Genomic DNA, 22,304 nt, shown 5'->3' on the forward strand with positions numbered 1-22,304 from the left:
GGCTTGGGTTAATGACTCATGGAAAATGCCAGATAGCTTTATTTAGTAGCCCACAATCACATCAATGCTTCAATAATTATAGTGGAATATGATCTTATTCAGAATTTATGAAGAAAACCTTTTTAGGATTGCAAAGGATGAGGTTCATGTCATATACCGTGATTATTGCCAGGAATTAATTCGTTCGTTACATCTATTGAAAGTAGCCAAGTAGCAAAAGCTCCAAGCTGGTCACTGCTGCATCTGGCATCGTCAATGGAAAAATCAAGTCATACATTTTACAGCCTGGATAGGTTTCTTAAGACATCCAACATAAGCTTGCATGCTGCATGATGTATGCAGGCATACTCTGCCTTTGTTATGTGACTTATCAGTCTGTTTCATTTGAGCATTTGGAATCATGCAAGGCTGCAATGCCTCCCACTGACTTCACTCTCAGGGTGAGGGAGGATAGGCATTTCTTGCAGTATGACTGTTTGCAAAATTAATTTGGCTTGCACGGTTGCAGTCCTGGCTACTCTTCAGGACCCCTAAACTACTACATGAAAAGCCTGTAGTGTAGTAGAGTGATGCAATAAAGGGAAGAAACCGTTAGTTTTCCTTCCTCTGTGGGAGGAGTCAATTCAATAACAAAAACAAGTGAGAGTTGTCATATATATATATGATCTTATTTCAAAGTCTATCGCAATTAATTATGCAGAAGAAAAGGTTTTTGTGTCCACTGGTCCTTCATTATTTGGTAACATAGCCACGGTTGGTTTACAAGTAATCAGATTTGGTTCACCACATCCTTGCCACTTGAGACATAACATGGGGAATGACTGATGAAACACTAACTCAGATGTTTGTGTCAACGTCCTAAGCGTAGCCGTCTCTGGGCTCTCACTCCGTCCTTCGGCCAAAAGAGCATAAGAGAGCCCAGCACTGCAGCGAGCTGGTCCTGTAGCCTGTGGTCAGCTTTCTTCTGTCTGTTTTCTTCTTACCATTCAACATGAAACACAGTCACATCCAAAAGTCATGACCTTGCACAAGCACCTTCTTTAACCACAGCACTGAGCTTCAGAACAGACTATGAATGCAATGAGCATGAGTGAGACAAAGAGCATTGAGAGGCATTTATGCATGTCTCATATAAGATCTTCTAAATTTGAGCCTCACCTGTGATAGGCTGAATTGATAGTAGTAGCATTCACAGAGCTACCAAAAAAGTTAACTTGAATTAAAAAAAAGAGCGAGACTGAGGTGAAAATACACAAGCTAACAAGGGTACAAGGGGATGTCCAAGACATGAGGATTTTTATTTGTTTATCCCCTGACTGGTAACCTCATTACCTACAATAAAGTAATAGAAGATGAGATAAAAAGTGATAGAACAGTGCTTTATATTTCATTGAATTATAGTTAACTGCTAACGCAGTTTTCCTCTTAACGATTGGTCTTGCTCAAGGTTGATATGAAACTCCTGTGGCTATGATGGGAGCTTCAAAACAACAACAATGAAAAAAGCCCGCAAGAACTTGGAAATATCCTCTGTGGTTTCTATTCTAGGTGTTGCCATGATAGATTAGGTCAGGTTGGCCAGTTCGTACCTGATTTGACACACAGTTAAAAGTAAACTCGAACGAGGTAGGGAAATATTACGGCCATGTGTCGTCTCTTTTTTCACCGTCCATTTAATATGGTTACACAGCTGATAAATGGAGCTTGTGATGTTCCGTGGTTCCACCTTTTTACTCGGTGTCACACTGGCGACACATGTTTTACATTATGCATCGTCAAAAAAGGGCGACTTCAAGCCAGGAGCGCTGGGAACTTAAAAATCACATGCTCTTCCTTTGTATCATATCACCTGGGAAACAGTTTAGGAAAATGAAATGGAGCGGGCCATGTGACCTCGGCCTGCTGTTTGGTGACAATCGGAGATGAAAGCATTGACTTCAGATGCAAGCTTCTCTCACTCACCTGTTTATTCATGAAAATGTAAATGACCGGGTTGATGACAGTGCTTGTCTTAGCCAGGAGGGAGGGAATGATACTGGCCTCCGCGGTGACCAGGCCTTGGGGCCCGAAGGTGGCCAGCAGGGCCATGACCCCGTATGGCAGCCAGCACATCAGGTAACAGACCACCATGACCACCACCATGAACAGTACACGCTGTTCGCGTTTTCTGCTCACCGCCGGGTTGATCCCACTGACCTGGAGGAGAGAAGGAGGGGTGAGAGAGAGAGAGAGAGGTGGGGAGGTTAGTAGAGACAAACAGGCGGCACGAAAGAGAGTGGAGAGACACTCATAACTGCTGGATCCATAACAGTGTATCCAATTAATGCCCAGTCTCCAGTGATGACAACTATCTTAACAGTCTGTCTATTATGTCAATACCACGCTCAAGCTATGTAGGGCCAGTATTTGTATTTCAATCTAAGCCTATGTGAGACAGGAACTGGTTAGATGAGGGAATTTGATTCTAGGGAGAAAAGTCTGGGAATTGAGTGAAAAGAAGAGAGGTCATGGTGGTTGGCAGGAATGAAAGGGCTGGGCTATGGAGAGGTGGAGGAAAAAAGACAGGGTGAGAGACTCATTACAACTTCCCACTTCGAAGCATCAGCGCATTCTGTGTGCAGAATGAAACGTACATACACAACATACACAACACTAGGGGAAGAGGACAGGCATAAATAAGTAAGATATGTAAGAGAAATAGGGGCGACAGAGGCTCGGAGGTGGAGCGGCTCAACTGGTGGGTTCCCGGTTCAACCCTCGGCTCCTCCTTGCAAAAAAATGTTGAGGTGAACTTGAGTAAGACACCTAACCTCTAACCGCTCCCAATGAGCTGGTTCTTACTTTGCATAGCTGACACTGCCATTAGTGTGTGTGTGTGTGTGTGTGTGTGTGTGTGTGTGTGTGTGTGTGTGTGTGAGGCATTCATTGATTGTAAGCGCCGTGAATGGCTGTTGCAGCTAGGAGAGTGCTGTATAAAATGCAGTCCATTTACCATTTACCGAGAGTTTCATCCATCACCTTTAGCCGCTTAATGTCTAGTTCTCACTCAAAAAAACACACAGTCACATACAGGACACACACACACACACACACACACACACACACACACACACACACACACACACGTGCAAGCAGTTTCCTAGGTTCAGTACACTCAAAAGCAGGTTTATGCACCCAATAGACATGCAGTCTACACTACACAAACATGAGCTGCCTTTATTTGACCGTCCGCCTCTCAACTGGTCACATGGCATCTGCTATCAGTAAGGCCGGCATCACACATGCAACTTTTTCACGCAACTCAGTCAAATGCAGCGGCGTTTCGTCAGAGGTGCAATGCGTTTCGTCAGAGGTGCAATGCGTATCGGCCCTTGTAACTAACTGAAAAACTGGCGAGCCAGCTGTGGACCCAAACGGACGTCTTTCTCCTCTTTTTTCCGTCAGTCTCGTCTACCAGGTCAGCTAAAATGAGGGCATACAGCGCTTTTGCCCTAATGCCATTTGAAATTTGTGTCCACTCTGTTCTTAGCTACAAAATGTAGGTTGGTTAGAAACTTGATTAAATCTTTGATATATGAGAAAGTAAATGGTAAAAAATGATAAACGGACTGCATTCGTATAGCACTTCTCTAGTCTACTGACCACTCAAAGCGCCTCACATCCACCCATTCATACACGGATGGTGGAGGCTGTCATGCAAGGCGCCATCCTGCTCATCAGGAGCGGTCAAGGGTTCAGTGTCTTGCTCAAGGACACTTCGACACACTCTGCAAGAGCCGGGGATTGAACCAGCGACCTTCTGATTACTAGACGACCGGCTCTACCTCCTGACCCGAAGTAAGTAAGATGAGTATTTAACAGCTATTTATCAGACACATTCTGTTTATATCACTCTAGCTAATCGCATACGCTGCTGTACGTACTTTTGATTGGTTTAGTTGCAAAAACATTACGCAACTCGCAGCTCATAAATGCAGCCAAGTTGTGTGATAAATGTCATGTGCACCGTCAGCCCAAGATTCCTCACCTTTCTGCAGGGAGCCACTTTCATAACACATCAGTGATGTAGTGAGTGCGATCTATGCAAACACTCTTCACACACACACACGCTTGCTCTCTCACACACACACCATGTCACCATATATACTTGTGCTGACCCCTCGTTGACCACATTCATTCCCTAGCCTTTAACCCTAACCTTAACCATCATAAATACATGCCTAACCTTTACCCCTTTTTTACTACTTTTTATTAATCCCCGTGGGGCAATTCCTTGTCTGTATGTAACCCATCCTAGCTGTATAGCTAGGAGCAGTGGGCAGCTGCCGTGCAGCGCCCGGGGACCAACTCCAGTTCTTCTTTCCATTGCCTCAGTCAGGGGCACAGACAGGAGTATTAACCCTAACATGCATGTGTTTTTGATGGTGGGGGAAACTGGACCACTCGGATGAAACCCACAGCAGACACAGGGAGAACACGCAAACTCCACACAGAAAGGACCTGGGATGTCCCCACAAGGTAGATGGTTTAAGGTGTTTCTATCTTAATGCCCTAATGGTCCCCATTAGGATAGAAACACCTGGTATACACGTACAAGTACACGTACACGTACACGTATACACACACACACACACACACACACACACACACACACACACACACACACACACACACACACACACACACACACACACACACAACTTGTACTTTGAAACACACTGCATCCATACCGTATGCATGTGTTTACATATGCTCTGGTGAGGGCTAGCACGGTGGCCAGTGGTTAGCACTGTTGCCTCACAGCAAGAAGGTCCTGGGTTCGAACTCCAGGCCGTCCCAGGTCCTTCCTGTGTGGAGTTTGCATGTTCTCCCCATGTCTGCGTGGGTTTCCTCCCACCATCAAAAAGACACACGTGTTAGGGTTAATACTCCTGCCTGTGCCCCTGAGCAATAAAACTAGAACTGGAGTTGGTCCCTGGGCGCTGCATCACAGCTGCCCACTGCTCCTAGCACAGGACGGGCTAAATGCAGAAAACGAGTTTCACCGTGTGTAGAATGACGAATAATAAAGTGTCTTCTTCTTCTCAGAAGTATTCAGCTCACAGCAAACTGACTCCAGCGTGTCATTTCAGGTTCTGACGGCATCACTCAAACAGTAGAACGTGCATATATATACATGCTAACTGAGCACTCAGCTATTGCAAGACAGGCAGGCTATTTGTGCTATTACCACAATGTGACATTGAGCAAATAAATGGTTTTCCACTGTGACTGACTGATTAAGCAATAACGCCATGCCAGTGCTGACAGTTTTCAAATATTTTTTCGACTGACTTTGGAGGAAATATGAACAAAAAAGATCCTCTGTGGTCAGTCCAACCTTGGCTGCAACAGAACCAATAATGCCAACTGCAAACTTAATAAAGATATGGTACAGCTGGGCAGCCAAGTGACAGAAAAAGACCCTTTAAATCAAAAGGTCATACATCAAATGACAATGAGCAGAAATGCCAACGTGTTTATAAACTGCCCTGTGCCCATCTTGGAGTTGAATTAGATCCAAATTTATTCAATCATCAGAATTGCTGCTGGAATAGGCCCCAGCATCCCCGCGACCCTGAGAGCAGGATAAGTGGTGTAGATAATAGATGGATGGATGGATCAGAATTGTTTTTTTTTATTTTCTACTGTCAAGTTGTCATAATGGGTGGCACGGTGGCTCAGTGGTTAGCGTGGTTGCCGCACAGCAAAAAGGTCCTGGGTTCTAGCTCCAGGGTAGTCTAACCTTGGGGGTCGTCCTCTGTGTGGTTTGCATGTTTTCCCCGTGTCTGCATGGGTTTCCTCTGGGTGCTCCGGTTTCCTCCCACAGTCCAAAGACATGTAGGTCAGGTGAATCAGCCGTATTAAGTTGTCCCTAGGTGTGAATGTGTGTTTGTGTGTGTGTGTGTGTGTGTGTGTGTGTGTGTGGACCCTGTGATGGCCTGGCGGCCTGTCCAGGGTGTCTCGCCACCTGCCGCCCAGTGACTGCTGGGATAGGCTCCAGCATTCCCACAAATCTGAGCAGGATAAGCGGTTTGGATAATGGATGGATGGAAGCTGTCATAACTTTATGTAACTTTACTAGGTGCAAGGTAAATCAAGAAAGGCGGATTTCTTCAAATGCTTCCACTAGCCATTGTGATTGAGTAAACCAGCTAAAATAAGTAGATTTGTCTAATTACATGTGACTATTATTCTTGTTATGTTGGATTAGATGTGCATTTAGTAAAAGAAAAAATCCATCTTTAATTTATTATTTAGTTATCAGTCGTTGTTATTATACTACACATCTTGAATATTTTAATCAAAGCAATTATGTGTTGGCCAGTTTATTAGTCTAATAAGTTCCTTAATAAATACAAGACAAGCCAATGAGCTTCTAATTTGTTGCTGAGGTCAGTTTAATACGAATATAGTTTTTAATAATCCAACCCTTACATCCAACAGCAATTTATTTCATGAAGTTTAATATGCAGTCAAAACGTGTTGCTCATTTTCTACTTGTAAGACTTCCTCAGCGTGCTGTCCTTGGGAAATGAACAGCTAGTACGGCCTAAATCCCAGCACTAATTGGATGAACAAGGAGGCTGTCGTGGCAATTATTTAATTCACTCCGATAATAAATGAGGCGCGAGACATAAATCTCTTACAGTTTTGCCACACTCTTTAATATGTTCACGAACAGATGCACAAAGCGTAGATACATAAGGCGTGCACTGATCTCAGGAGCACACTCCCTTTATACCTTGCAGCAAAACATGCTGAGGCATGCTTGTTGTAAACAAGTCTGAGTTATGGTCACAATGGTATGTACCCAGAGTTTCCCCCTAATCCTGTTTGGAGGAAGTACCTCATCTTTATTGCTGGTCTGTCATCGCAATGGATAACAAAACTTGCTCAAAGAGTTCATAGGTCAGGTCTCCTCTCGTCCTTATCTTCCAACTTGTAATTCTCCAGGACCAGTCCTTCAAACCTTATTACACTCACATGAGCATTCCATACATTCCTCTGCCATCAGCTAACAGTTAGCAGTGGGCCTTCTTTAGTTCATATGGAGAAGACACTTTATAACACTGCCTTCGATTTGCAATACATGAGCTTTAAGCATCTATCTAAGTAATATAGACTTCAGTGGAAAAGAGAATAGATCCGGGGGCGTCTTGGGAGCATGATGGTCCATTCCGTTGCCTACCAACATGGGGATCGCCAGTTCGAATCCCCATGTTACCTCCGGCTTGGTCGGGCGTCCCCACAGACACAATTGGCCAAGTCTGTGGGTGGGAAGCCGGATGTGGGTATGTATCCTGGTTGCTGCACTAGTACCTCCTCTGGTCGGTCAGGGTGTCTGTTTGGGGGGGAGGGGGAACTGGAGGGAATAGCGTGATTCTCCCACGTGCTACATCCCCTTGGTGAAACTCCTCACTGTCAGGTGAAAAGAAGCGGCTGGTGACTCCACATGTATAGGAGGAGGCATGTGGTAGTCTGCAGCCCTCTCCGGCTTGGCAGAGGGGGTGGAGCAGAGACCGTGTGGCTTGGAAAATAGGGTGAATGGCCAAGCACAATTGGGGAGAAAAAGGGGGGAAAATAGAATAGATCATACATGGTCAAAGATTAAAAGCAAGCAAACATCATATATGATTGTATGGTAGACAATTTGTCTCCACAGCGGCAGATTCCACACTGAGGAAACACAAAGGGTTAAAGTGTGAAATGATTGCATTCACATGTTATTGAAAAGATTTGCAGACTAAAGGTTGGTGGACTGCTTTGAAGGGAACTTGTTCCAGGCACTAAACAGTTATCCCTAACACCCCTGCAATTATTGGTGCTCAGCCACATCTGTGTTCATCAATGTGAGGGTCAAACACTCAAGAACTGTGATGAACATGAACTACAGCCAGTAGGTTTGATGGATGACAACAATGGCCCCACCCTATTTTTCTTTGGCTAGATAACATTACAGTTTAAAAGAGTTGTAGATGATGAACCTTCCCAACAAACAACACATTGAACGTTGACAATGTGTAAAGATAATTGGGCAAGGTTTGTTAATAGAAACTATTATCAGAGCCTATTCTGTCTTCATTGATTAGACTATTCAAGGATGACAGAAGGCCCAGTGTCTCCACTTAGTCCCTGGCAGGTCCCTCACAGTCAGACAGAGCCCCCAGGCTGGAGATATTCCTCTGCAATGTTAAAATATTGTTCTGAGCAAAATAATAATAAAAAAGATAATAAGTTGGAAAACGAGTAAGAGTTTAGGGTAAGGGTGCATCCCAAATGTGTTATTGTGGATGCAGTAGGACAAGCCCTTTTTCTTTTTTTCTGTTTTGCATGCATGTCCTTGTGTGTGCATGAGTATGTCTATTTGTAGATGTGTGAGTGTGTGTGTGTGTGTGTGCATACAGTATGTAACTGTGTGTGTGTGTCTGTGTCGGAGGATTCATTGGTGTGTAGGAACAATCCTGCGTTACTGCACCCGTGTGAGTGTGTACTTTGCCGAGATTAATTGTCTGAAAAGTGTGTACTGTGCAGTATGAGGAGTGTGTCTGTGTACCCTTAAAACTGTTCTTTTTTTAATCTCCATTTATGAGCATGTCTACACACACAATTTGGTATCCACCACTCATCCTGCCACAGCTTTTGCAATGCTCAGGTTGTTGTTGTTGTTTTTTTTTTTTTTAATGAATTGTGTTAGGGAACTGGGACATATGGTCACATGCAAATAGCTATAACTACTCTGTCATCGTGGGCAAAACCGCATATTCTCAGCTTCTAACATTTATCTCTAGCACATTTATGAGTCGTGTCAGTAGGCAGTTGACATAGGACCTGCAGTAGCTACCCTGTCAGTTTGATAGTAAGCTGCCAGCTATCTGGTGATATTTGACCTCCTTGTAAGCAGAGAAATAGCAAGGTAGTGCCACTTTGATAACCTGTTTGTGTCTAAATGTAGATTAGTGGCTAAAATGAACCTGACATACTGCCGCATTGATCCAACACAATTATATCAAATTCTCCCCTGTTGTAACCAGACCCGAACTGTGTTCCCATTTCTCCAGCTGACCCCGGCGCCCTAACCTGGAAACCCACCACTGATGGCTCTCGTGTCACTTAGCCATGCCATGGTTTCTGATTGGCTGAGACATGAGTAGAGGGAAAAGGTTGTTGCCCACACCGTAGTTCAAATTGTTCAGTGTGAGGGAATGCTGAGAAAAGTCACATGAACACCATCACCCCCAAGTCTGCATTTGCGGCTGATACGTCAGTGAATCATTGATAAACTGACTGCTCAAAAGTCTCCCTCTGTGTTTGCAGTTGATGAAATACATAACCTTAGCACAAAAAGTAAGGAAATGTGTGTTTGGTAGATTATTTCTTTGTTGTAAAAATGCTTCTTGGTAATAAATCTTACATCAGGCAGTTGATTGTCAGCACCTGGGGTACCAGAAGCTCAAAACAAGAGTCAATAGCAACAGCAAAATAAGCTGTTTGGCATTGGCAGAGAAGATTTGACAAATTTTTCATGGGGCGCAACCCACATACTCCGCTCTGCTGCTCATGTCACAAATGCATGTTCCTTACAAATGTGGCACCATTTAAAAGGGAAATGAACAGGCTTTCCAACGGTATAAGATTTATTGCCGAGAAGCATTGTTACAACAAAGAAATAATCTACCAAACACAACTTTCCTTACTTTTTGTGCTAAGTATATTTGCAGATGTCAGTTTTCCTTTGTGAAACAGGTTATGTTCACGAACAGAAACCAGAGTTTAGTGAAACATAGTTCATATGTTTACAGACTGTAAACTACGACATGCATTTGCAGACGGTGCTGTGCATTTACGAACCAATTTGCTTAGTATTTGCATCTCTGCATCTACACACTTACACGGTTCTGGCAGCCTCTGATGCCAATCTGTGGTTACTATCTTGATGACAGCTGTAATTTCCTTGTCTTTGTGCCAAGCTATATTTTATTCTAATTACAGCATCTATCATTCACTCACCCTCCATGTAAGAGGATGAATGTATGTTCATGGTCCAAAGGAGACAGACAAATTGAATTGTGTGCTACGTGACATTGGAGACAATTTGCATTTACACTGAAGGCATTTAGCGTCTGCTCTTATCTAGTGGGATTGACAGCGAGCGCAGCATTATAATAAGCATCAGTCCTAGATCACTAGTGACTAATGTTGTGAGCAATCAATAGCTATGAGCACAAAGTCAGAGCCATAGGGCCCTGATCATTTTTTATTTTTTTGTGACAACAGCCAGACCATGTGAGTAGAAGGGGAGGTAAGAAAAATAAGAAATGAGCAAGGAGGATGAAGATTTCCTTTTAAATAGCAGCAACTCCGAGCAGGAAGAAGGAGAAGAGGGAGTATCCTCAGTGGTTAGAGAGAGACGTGTTTGATTACCAGGGTACCAAAAGGAAGAGCAGTTAAGTGCAGCTGGATGACCAGTGATGCGAGCACAAAGCGTCTGGTGATGGCAGAATGCAGAGCAGTTGGCTGGTGGACAGGGCTGGATCAGACATGAAAGTCAAAGGATGTGGCCCTCTTCAAAACCTTGTGCACAAGCACCAAGGTTTTGAATATGATAAGGCAGCCACAGGAAGTCAGTGAAGAAAATTAGCGTAAAATAGGAGCAGACTTCAAAAATTCCCAATTGTTCCTTTAATTTCAATATACGTAGCTTTCGGAAAAAAAAGCTCCCCTTCCTTCATGGTTTCAGTTCGCTGTTGTCTGGCTCACAGAGTATGGGCATCTGCATATCTTATGCATTTCATCAGGTTGTAATGCACCTCATTGTGATCCCATTAAAGTGTGAGCAGCTTTCATTGTTTGGGTGAATGATTCTATGCTCTGTTTTTGCCCCATGGTGATTTAATACTCTAATGAGGCTCAAAGTGGAACTACTACAAATCTGAGGTTGGCTTCTCTATCACAGAAACATCCCCCAACTTTCTCTCGTTAATCACTGTTACGCTGCTTACTCACTTCTTCTTTTTTTTTAAAAATCTGTAGCTGGATATCGATGGAGAAACATTTCTTCAGGGCAGGAGAGTAGTTTAAACTGCAGCTTCCATTTTAGCCACCATGCAAAATTGGCTGCAAGGCTGCAACCTGCTCTTGAGGGGCTGAGGGAACATAGGACGGGGAATGACCTGGGAGAGTTTGGAGAGGCTAAAGGCGAATGTAGTACAGCATTGTGCTGCAGAGAGCGCTCCAGGACGTTGGCCGAAGCTGAGTGGAGTATCCGATGAGAGAGGGGGGAATTAGCCGGTGTTTGAGAGTGACTTGCTTTTATTTTTATTTTTTTATTTTTTCTTGAAGTGGGGTGGGCAGCCGACTTATCTAGAGTCTGTACCATGATTCTTTATTTTAGACAGTGGGAACAAAGAGTGAGGGACAAAGCAGAGAAAAAATCTCTGTCAAAATTTGAACTTGGGAGCATTCATACGGTTCGAGAGACAGGAGACTTGCACATCCAGATCAGGGTTCAAATCTTGCACATACACATTAATGTTTCTGTTTGTTTGTTTGTTTGTTTGTTTGTGTGGTATACTGACTACCTGTTCATATTATACTTACCTGCAGTACCACCCCACACCATAAGGAGGTACAGTTGACCCCTAGGGTTATAAAGTTGATGAGTTGAGACATACACAGATTAAGTACTGATAACTGAAATGACAACATGTGAATCTGTACGCTATTCCGTGAGACTGAATAAAATCGGTAAACCCGAATCCGTCGAAACTACATCTTTTCATAAAGAACACGTTATCACAGTTTGTTACGTTTATATTTGATTTAGTTGAACAAATGCATGGGAACTTTAAAAATGGAAAATTGCAGTTTTTTTAATGTCTCAAAATAAAGTAAATCAATTAAAGGAAATTATTCTTTAGAAAAACCTGTTAACATGAGGCCTTACCAACTTTTATCTTTATAGTTCGGTTAAGTTAACCATAAACACTGAGTTTCGAGGACTGCAGAAGAGGACAAACAAGGACAACAGGAAAGCTATTCAGCACTTCCTCTAAAATCAAACAGTATAATCTACTACATAGGTCAAACGGATTATGGGGTTTTTATGTGAGGTTAACTACCATAATTTAGATTAAAAGACCCTGGAAGGTATTTGATGAAAGCAATAAATTCCTTTACTCGAATGACAGACTGGCAAAAGCATATCAGAATATATCTTGGTGCCGCTCTCAAAACTGCAAAACAACCGGATACAGAATTAACTACTGTTAATCAACAAATATATCCTTACACCTACTGGTTCAAATCATCAAACGTGTTTATGTAATTTATTTAGAATATCCTTAACACTAATAACACTTCTTTTTCTTTAGGCCAAATTTGCCCTCTAAGAAGACAAAGTACAGGCAAAAACATCATTCTTGAAAACTCTTCCATGCTTCTTACTTGAAAAAAGTTGTTACATTAAAATTATCTTCTCACCACAGATATTTATGTTAGAATACACCTATGTTTGTCTCCAGAAGTAAAAAAGTAAAGGTAAGTTTTAAAAAAAAATCATTAAAACCTGTTGAAAGATTAGCTCCAAATTTCATCCTATATTATTTGGTCTCATTTGTTCAAACGTTTACTTTTTGGCTCAATTCCTCGCTTATTAACACGTCGCTGTCTAAAAATGGGACAGACTGTCACTTTTTCTACTGCAGCAGTTGCACTAGCTCCTTCAGAGACTAATAAATTAGTATTAAAAAAACATAACCACATCGTTTATTAGCAAGGACCACACCATCAACAAGATGCGTTTAGATTATTTATTAAAGAATAATGATTGATGTGCGTGGTTCTTGCAGTTCTTCTGCTTGCTGACTGAGTTGTGGGAAAACTTCGTAGGGAATCCGCCGTGGCACCTGGGCAACGACGGATCCCCTCAGGACCCTACGAAGGACAGGGAAGAGGAAGAGATGAAGAAATGGGGTGGGGTGGAGGAGTGCCGAATATGACAGGGGAGGAGAGGGTTAGGTGGGAATTTATAGGAATATCAGACGTGGTGCCGTTGAGGTGTGGTCCTGCTCCTGAAACTCACTAGATAAGCTTCAATTCACCAGCAAGGACCACACCGTCAGCAAGATGCATTTAAATGATTTAGTAAAAAATAAAGATTGATGTGCGTAGTTCTTGTAGATCCTCCAGTTGTTGACTGCATTGTGGGGAAGCTTCGTAGGCAATCTGCCATAGCACCCGGGCAACAATGGACCCCAAATCCTGCAGTTACTTAAGTTAATATTGAGCGGACCTGACTCCTTTGAGATCTGAGCGAATGCAGCAATGATATGTTTGGAAGGACCAATGGCTCATGAGTTGTATGAGGTGTTCTAGGATGCCACTGCAGGAGGCTGAAGTGGCGGTTCTGATCCTGAAGGGTGTTGTTAGAAGTGATAGGGGTTATGGCTGCCTTTTTCCCCTCTTCTTTTCTTACTTATTTGGACTGGTTTTCTTCGAGAAATGATTGGCGGTGTGATTAAGCAGGGTATATAAGAAGACTTCAACGTGAGGTGCGTGCTTCTGGAGTTTGTTAATGGTGGGAGGTTGCCTAAACGCCTCAGGATGCGCCACTTTGAGAATGCGGTGCACGTTCACACCATTCCAGCTTTGAAGGACTTTGAAGAAAACCAAGTCTTGTTTATTTTTTTTAGGATCCATCCACCATCAACCTAAACTGAACTAAACTACCAAGATGGTGTCCGCCGCTTACAGAAGCTGAGACCCACGCGGCTGAGGCCTTGTCGGAGGGACCTGCTAACTGCTAGCCTGCTACCTCAGTAAGCTAGCCCACCCCCGCTATTTCTCTCGTCTTGGAAATCAGTCCTTCTTCTCGTTTTTTTCCTCGTTTCCATCTTTTCTACACACTCCAAGTTAGGACTAGAGTTGTGTGTTTAACCCTTAACCCCTAGACCCGACTAGTCCATAACAGTGTCCAGAGTAATCAATGGGATAAATGCCAGACAAGGAGAGTATGTGGCAGAAGTGATGGTGGAACCAGAGTCGCGTAGCCTCTTGTCTGTATTCAGTGATGAAAAGAGGGTCTGGCAATGTTATGCTCTAAGACTTCTGGAATAGCACGTACTTTGTGAGGTTCTTGAAAGGTTTTCCGTGGTGATTGGACTTTGAAGTAAAAGGTGGTTGTGGGCTGACCAGATTGATTGGTTTTTGTTCGCTTTAAGTAGAATATCATGATGTCATCTGCAAAATATAAGATAAGTCTGGAATGCAAGCGTGGTGGCATGGGTTGAAGTGAATGGTTGAAGGAGTGAATTCAGAGCATCTGAGGAAACCAAAAAAAGCAAACAAGAACATGGCTTCTAGAGTTTGAGCAATGTGAGGAGTGTTGTATCCAGAGCAGATGGTTTGGATGCAGATTGACAGCAAGTTGGCAGTAAGACGAAGGTGGTGAGGAGTTTTAGCTAGCTCTCGATGTAGGAGTTCTTTGCAGAGTAATGTTATCTGAGGATAATTGGGCGCCATGCCCTGACTGCTGGTTATGAGTTTGGAGAAGAACCTGATGGGGCTGAGATAAATTTTGACGGTATGTGTTTTAATAGCCATCACGGAATTGGCGTAGGTAATGAAACAAGTCAAGGTGATCAGATCAAACGACGGGAAGATTTTTTATACAGGTCATGAAAGTAATGAAAACTTTTCCAAGCTGTCCAGTAGGATGAGAGGGTTGCGGGTGGTAGGCTGTTGATGACGGAGTTCTGGGAGTCAACGATCAGGGGTATTAGGGCAGGATTTACAAGTTGAATATCAGTGCTGAATATGGAGGAACTGGTGTTGGGAGGGTATCTGCATGAGGGGTTGAGCTTCTTAACTTCTGAAACTAAAAATGAGAAACAGTCAGCGATGGTGTTGGAGTGACTGGAACATGTGCTGTGCAGAGAATATACTGGCGTGTGACGGAGTGCCAGATGATTTGGTGGTGCATGAACGGCATCCAGGATGGGGAGTTGGAATGTCCTATGTAATGTCTATGACTGCGAGGTTGTCTGAGTATATAAGGATGGACTTGCAGGACCATTCATGGCCCCACAGAATAGCTGTGGCTATTATGGGTTAGATTTCCTAGAGAGCGGAGGAAGTGACCTGGCATTCATTTGCGAGCTCTGGGGATCATTTTGCTGCAAACCCTCTTCCACTGTAGAAACCCCCAAAACTGGAAGGAGTGGCATCAGTGTACAGATAGATGTCATGTGGCTGAGTCAGTTGGTCATTGTAGAAGATAATTCTGTTCAAATTGGCAAGAAGATTGAGCCATGGACGGAGATTGGCATGGCTTGAACTGTCCAGAGAGATTGAAGTCAAGAGTGATAGGACGGAAGATGTGATAACAAGTGAGAGATAAAGGCTCGCCCTTGAGGAATGATGCATAGAGCAGCGCGGTGGCGCAGTAGTTAGCACAGTCGCCTCACAGCAAGAAGGTCCTGTGTTCGAGCTCTAGGGTAGTCCAACCTTGGTGGGTCCTCCTGGGTCGTCCTCTGTATGCAGTTTGCATGTTCTCCCCGTGTCTGCATGGGTTTCCGCCGGGGGCTCCGGTTTCCTCCCACAGTCCAAAGACATTTAAGTCAGGTGAACTGGCCATATTAAATTGCCCCTAGGTATGAACAGGTGTGTGTGTGTGTGTGTGTGTGTGTGTGTGTGTGTGTGTGTGTGTGTGTGTGTGTGTGTGTGTGTGTGTGTACATACACACAGGGTGTTGTGATGCGTCTAGTGCAGCAGTGTGTAGTTGGAGGGAAGGTGCATGTGTTCTTCCAACCCGCTTGTGTCCTTCCTGCCCTTAGCTTGCTGCCACTGGCTAGCCTTTGTGGCGAATAGGGAAGCATCCTAGCGTGTAAGCCTTCCCTTGCCAGTACATAGCCTCTCCTTCACCAAGACTCCTGCCAGGCCTCCCTGTGGCCACACATGGTAACTGGGGTCTTGCGGCCCCAGGCTAACTTGGCAGGGGATCTCAGAGCAGCAGTGGGCCCCAAAGATATGGTGTGCAGGCCCACCCTGGTGGACACGCCCTGGCACCTATCAACCACTGCCCCGCTGCCTTGTGGGTGAGTCTGGAAGACATAAGGCTAAGGGAGCTTACCCCAACAGAAAAGCAAGCTGTGGCGGCACGCTTCGAGGCAGTTTCCGAAAAACTGGATTTCCGGCAGCCCCCTGCAGTTGTGTGGAGGTGCCGGTCGTCTAGGGATCCCCCTTGCCATCGGAACCATCTCTTCTACAATCAAGTCATGTGGCGTTGGGAGAAGCGCACCCCCCATGCCACTTTAAAAACCATCTCTGCGCAGGTATCTTCTGCTATCTGAGTCCTCAAAGGACCCACAAATAGAAGAAGATGGTCATCATCGGGCACAATGGACAACCAGCAAGCAAGCAAGCAAGTGTGTGTGTGTGTGTGTGTGTGTGTATGTGTGTGTGTGTGTGTGTGTTTGTTGGCCCAGTGATGGCCTGGCAGCCTGCCCAGGGTGTCTCCCTGCCTGCCGCCCAATGACTGCTGGAATAGGCTACAGCAACCCTGAGAGCAGGATAAGCGGTTCAGATAATGGATGGATAATGGATGGATGGGTTAAAGCTGAGGTAAAGACATGTCCTGCAGCAGTAGTGTTTTTTAGGGATGAAAAAGTTTTACATAGGTATTTTCATCTAAACCTGTCATGGACTCTACTGACTCTACTACCCCCCTCCCTCCTGCTGCTTCTCCTGCACACACCCCTCTGCTCATTCTCAAATGAGCACCTGCCAGTTGTCCCCACCAGTACACTGTCTCCACCCACTGGTACTCCCCCTGCATTATCTGTCAGCCTATCAGTTGCTCATTCTGCCACACTCGTTGCTTGTCTGTTTCATTACCCCAGTATATATTCTGGTCAGCTGGCCCTTGTTGTTTGCCAGATCGTAGTTTGAGCTCCCTGTCTGCTTCGTATCCCACCCTATTGTATGTATTGCCTTTTCTCTGGCTTTTGACCTGTGCCTGCTTCCATGTTTGACCTTTCGCTTTATGCCTTTACTTCAGCTCGGTTGGCTTGATATTTTTTTTATGTATTCATTTTTTTTTGTTCTTTTTCGATCTCTGGAGCGGACTATACTTTGCCCTGCCTGTAATATTAGTAAAGTCACTCTTTTGTCTAACTCCTGCCTCTGCTCAGTGATTCTGCGTGTGGGCTGTCTCTGATCTGTGACAAAACCCAAAGGTCCTATTTCAGACTTTTGAAACACAATATCATACCACCTGCAATAGTCCTAACAAAAATGGTTTGAATTTTTAATTATTTAATTTTACAATGAAAATAGTCCTTACCTCTGTTTCTACAGAAATCCAAATACATTTTTAAGATAAGACAAGTGATCTATTTAACACTGATTAAAGTGACAGTGTGGCGGATCCTCATCCTGCCACAACAGCATTGTTGTGAACTGTTGGCGAGTAAAAGGAGACACGATCCAGGAAGGGTTTCATTAAAGTTCCAGAGGAGTATGAACCCTAAAAAAATTAGGAGGAGTCTCCTTCGGCGTGTTCTCAATACATTTTTTGCTTAGATTGAGGAGACGGATTGGCTCATGGGTTAGTTTTATCTAAGTCACTTCGTTGTCATTTAGGAGACCAGCCCATCAGAACGTTGACTGTAAAGTATTGACCTGTCACATTTGGGTTTCACCATCTTTTTCATGTTCTTTTTCTTTTCTCTTATCCTCTGTTTTTCTATTCTTTTTTTCCACTGGTCCTCCATAATTTCACTTCCACCCACTCTGCATTTGTCTGTCAACAATGTGCTTTCCCCCTCTGTCTGCCTCTCTTGCTCTCCCTCACATTAACCAAAGGATGCCCAGTCTGTGCCAACTTCTGGCTTTCCTCCCCCATTGTCATGCTAATTTTATTTTATTACATATATTTATTTATTGGCAACATGTACAGTGTTATGTCATGCCAATAAATCCATTTGAATTGATTATTACACACACACAAACAAAGAAATAAGAAAATAGTGCAAGGCAATACAACATTCAGCAGCATGTGCTTAAACGAGTTGGCTGTGTTTTACATACAGAACAAATGGAAACACACACACACACACACACACACACACACACACACACACACACACACACACACACACACCATTGACTGCTGTATAGAGTCGCTGTTCTTAATTGTGGTAATTCAGAATTACAATACCAACCCACCAGACCCATAATTATCCCCCTCCACACGCACATACACACCACCACCACCACCACCACCACCACCAAAGTGAACCATTTAAAATCTTCTTAATTAATCCACATAATCATGCTACTTAGAGACAATTGGCTGACTAAATGGATGACAAGGTCCTAACTGGCCCCAGCGCCTGCTGACAACCTCCTCTGCTGAGAGGCTGGAGGCAGTCTGCACCTCCTCTGCTCCCCCAGCTGATGTGTGCTCGGTCCGAGCCTCGCCATGACAATCAGACACAGGTTTACTAGGCTTCACCAGATGATTGGTGATGGTGGTGGGTCGAATTGAGATTCAAGGCCAGGGAAGGTAGTGAGAACAAAAGAGGGAGGATTGAAGGAAGTGGGACAGAGAGAGCGAACAAGAAAGGAATTGGACAGGGAGCAAGTGGATGAGGAGAGACATAGGACAGGTGGGGGGTGTGTGTGGGGGGGGTTATTGGTAGAAATGAATTTCCCAAGTGGCTGTGAGATGTATTGGAGAGTGCCTACATTCAGATTGTAAAGATTTGGGTAGATTTGTGGCTGATTTATGCTGATAGTGACCACATGCTTCCAATTTATGTTCAATCAAATCAGCGGGGAAAGTACGGCGCTGCTGTGATGAATTTGATATGCTCCCTTTGCTACCTTTTTTCACTACCTCTCTCTTTTTCTCTGTTTCTGTTTCAAGCGACTGTCATCGCGGGAGGTGATCCGGTGCTGCCATGAGCCGGTGAAGCCTCCAGTTTGGTGGACTTCAGCCTTGCAAGTGGCAGGGTTTTGATCCAAACACCGTAGTGGTCAACTATATTTGTCTGCCCAAACGAGACAAACAAGCCTACTGTCTGAGCCACTACAAATAACCCTCTCCCTACTCTCTTCACAGTGTAGATGTCGTTAGAGACTCCAAGGAAAGTGAAGACCAAATCCAATTATACGGGTTAGCATCTACCAATCTGAGTTAAATTTGTAAGAAAGTACTGTCAGCGCCAAGGGTGATGTGGACTCGGAAAGCTAAACAGCCTCACCCCTTAAAAAAAATAAATCCCACTGCAATCAGCTTTAAAAGTTCAGAGTAAATTCTAATTCCATATCATCTTCTACATCATTTTGAATCCCCAGCCCCCACCCCCCAATTTCCATGACTGGAAGTTGGCTGCATCTAACTTCGTGATGTTGAGAACTTGAACTCAAATTGTGATTCCTGGAGGTGACTGAAGTCGCAGAGAAGGAACAAATTGGAAGATCTGTGATTGTATTGTGACCTGGCGGTGAAGCATAACCCCTCCTGGCCACATTTTCCTACATTCTCAGTTACTTCTGGGGGCAAACTCTGTGAAACTAGATTTAATGACGGGAAAACTTTTGCACTGGTTTTAGCGCAACGGTTCTTGTAACTTTGCAAAACATCACACTGCTAAACACTGTGATGGATCAGTCAGAACCATCTCAAGTTCCACCCAACTAACAGTGTTTTTTTCTCATCATTTATTAAACATGACTATATCTCATGGCCCGATCAAAAAAAAGACCAGACTTTTGACAAAAAAAAAGTCAAATGACAACGCCTAGAGGAGTTTTAAATGTATCTAGGAAAGTTAAAGTGGCTCATTTTGTTAGGGGCATCACTATAATAGACATCGTTTCAAAGGGTAAAAATCCCAACACCGTTGGTGTGCAGTCTGACAATCTGAGCAGGGCTTTGACAGCCGAGACTGCAAGTGGTATCAAAGCTAAGTTGATTTCTGGCACCAGAACATTAACGCCTCAGAAAACGACACCCTCTCCATTATGATATCCATTTTCCTCCTTCCATCAGCTCTCTTGTATTCTGCCACGAGGGAAAAAAAACCCCCAACACAGACAAGCCATTCTACTGATGTTAAGACTCACATGGAAATATGCCAGCAATTTTAAGAGTGACGCCTCGTATCAGAGTTGTTTTACTCAAAGTGAATATTTCACGTTGTCGTCCGCACGAGTCTCGGGATGGAGGCTGACAAATGGCTCTTTAAGCTTATCGTCTCGAAAGGTTTCAAGACCAGTACATACAAACAGCTGACACCTTTAGTCTTGCACTGACAACTGAAAATGGACTACGCTGACATTTAGAGGAGTGCATTCTCATGAACGCACACACACACACGTGTACATGCACACATGCACGCACACACATAAACACACGTGCAAATACACAATCTGCACGCAAGACTCATTTCACAAGAACACAGACTGACTTGTTTATAAAACCTATACACAAAGGTACACAACAGAACATACCCACAGGGCAGTCAGGTCAAACAGACACGACACTGAAAATACTCACTTGGGCACTCTGACACACACACACACACACACACACACACACACACACACACACACACACACACACACACACACACACACACACACACACAGCACTTTGGAATGGCTTGTTTGGTCTCAGCATTTCAGCTGCTAAATTGGCGTAAGTGTTCTGCCAGCGGCACTTTTGGCTACTAAACATGATCGATCGCAGCTTTCTGTCTGCTGCGCTGGCCCTGTATACAAGCCTGCCAAGCGTTACTCCAGCCTGTCGCCTGGCAGAGAAGCTCCCTCAGCATGCCTCCTCAACGCTCCGCTGCACTCCTCAGCAAACACTCATGGTCCTCCTTGTTTCTTGCCCACAACCGTCTGCCTCCTCCTCCTCCTCCTCCTCCTCCCTCCCCTCCCTCCCCTCCCTCACTCCCTCTCAGAACATCACATCCAAGGTATCTCAGCTCTGCAAGGTGGCACAAAAGGAGGCTGTATCTTGCTTTTTTTTTTTTAATTAAAAAAAAGGGAGATTGCAGTAAATACGTCCATAACCGGCAGATAACATAACATCTTGCTTTATCGAGTCAATCGAACTTGTGATGAAGAGAATCAAGACAATTTATGACAAACCATGTTGAATTCTTACTAGTGATACATAATTGAATTGTTACATGTTAAAATACAATACAAAGTAAAAATTCAATTTTCACTCATGACATTTCAAATCTTACATGTTCAAATTGGGCTTCAACATGCACTAAAAGAATGGATTATTTTAATTATTATGGATAATTAGAATGACTTGGGATATAAAAGTAGTAATTTTTATTAATTAAAATTCAATTTTCTGATGTCAAGAATTGAATTCTGATATCAGCAATTATTATTTTAACCAGTTAAAACTGAATATCCAATATGAACAATTGGAATTCTAACTAACTAGTTAAAATAGGTGCTTTTACTAGTGAAAACTTAATTTGTGATGTCGACAAAAAAGGGGTTAAAGCTAACATGGCTTGTCATAGTTAAAAATAGGCCCAGAAATAGAGCAGCCAAATACCGATTACATACATTAATGCAATCAGTTCCATGTAATGACTGATGCTGTGCTGGAAAAAGGCTCGATCGTGGTTACATTAATCTCAGTAAACATGGCAGAACTTGACTCTCTACAGTAGATCTGAGGAAAGCCAACAGATAGCAAGGTCTCATCTTTTTTCAGGATTTTTCGTGGTGCTTTACAAAGTCCACCAGATGTTGAGTATAAACCGCATATCCTTTGGTTGGCAAGGATGTCTGCTCTCAGAAGACACGACTGACATCTTGGACATAAAGAGCCCCTCAGCTCCCCATGAATCAGCATCAAACCTTCCCATCTCCCAAAACATGCAGATTCATGCACAAACTCACATCAGCTTGCAATGTGTAAATGTTGCAAAATGAAGAAAGGAACTGCAGTAGAAATCCAGGTGAATTTGATGGGCAAATCTTGGGTGTTGCCATTTGACAGAGCCTAACTAAATTCCAGAGAACTCAATTTTTGTCACGGATTCTTTAATCGAATACCCTGAATGTTTTGTTTGTCGAGTTTACCTGGGTCAGAGATGGTGGTTGGCTGCCCCCACCAAGCCCATCTAGTGGTGCATGTGATCATGAACCCTTTCCAAAATAAATTACGCAAATTTACACAAGAAATTAAATCAGCAGTGAGGCAAATCATAAACACAGGA

The 22,304-nt window shown here is 43.7% G+C and overlaps 1 protein-coding gene across 1 annotated transcript in view; it reads right to left on the reverse strand.

Moving 5' to 3' along the window:
- LOC130124366 (vertebrate ancient opsin-like) overlaps nucleotides 1–22,304 on the reverse strand; it is a 134,899-nt gene that overhangs the window by 26,595 nt on the left and 86,000 nt on the right. Inside the window, exon 3 of the mRNA XM_056293823.1 lies at nucleotides 1,963–2,196. Within this exon, the coding sequence (XP_056149798.1) occupies nucleotides 1,963–2,196 (234 nt within the window). The remainder of the gene's footprint in view (nucleotides 1–1,962; nucleotides 2,197–22,304) is intronic.

The sequence above is a fragment of the Lampris incognitus genome, chromosome 14 (assembly GCF_029633865.1).
Source record: "Lampris incognitus isolate fLamInc1 chromosome 14, fLamInc1.hap2, whole genome shotgun sequence".
NCBI lineage: Eukaryota > Metazoa > Chordata > Actinopteri > Lampriformes > Lampridae > Lampris > Lampris incognitus.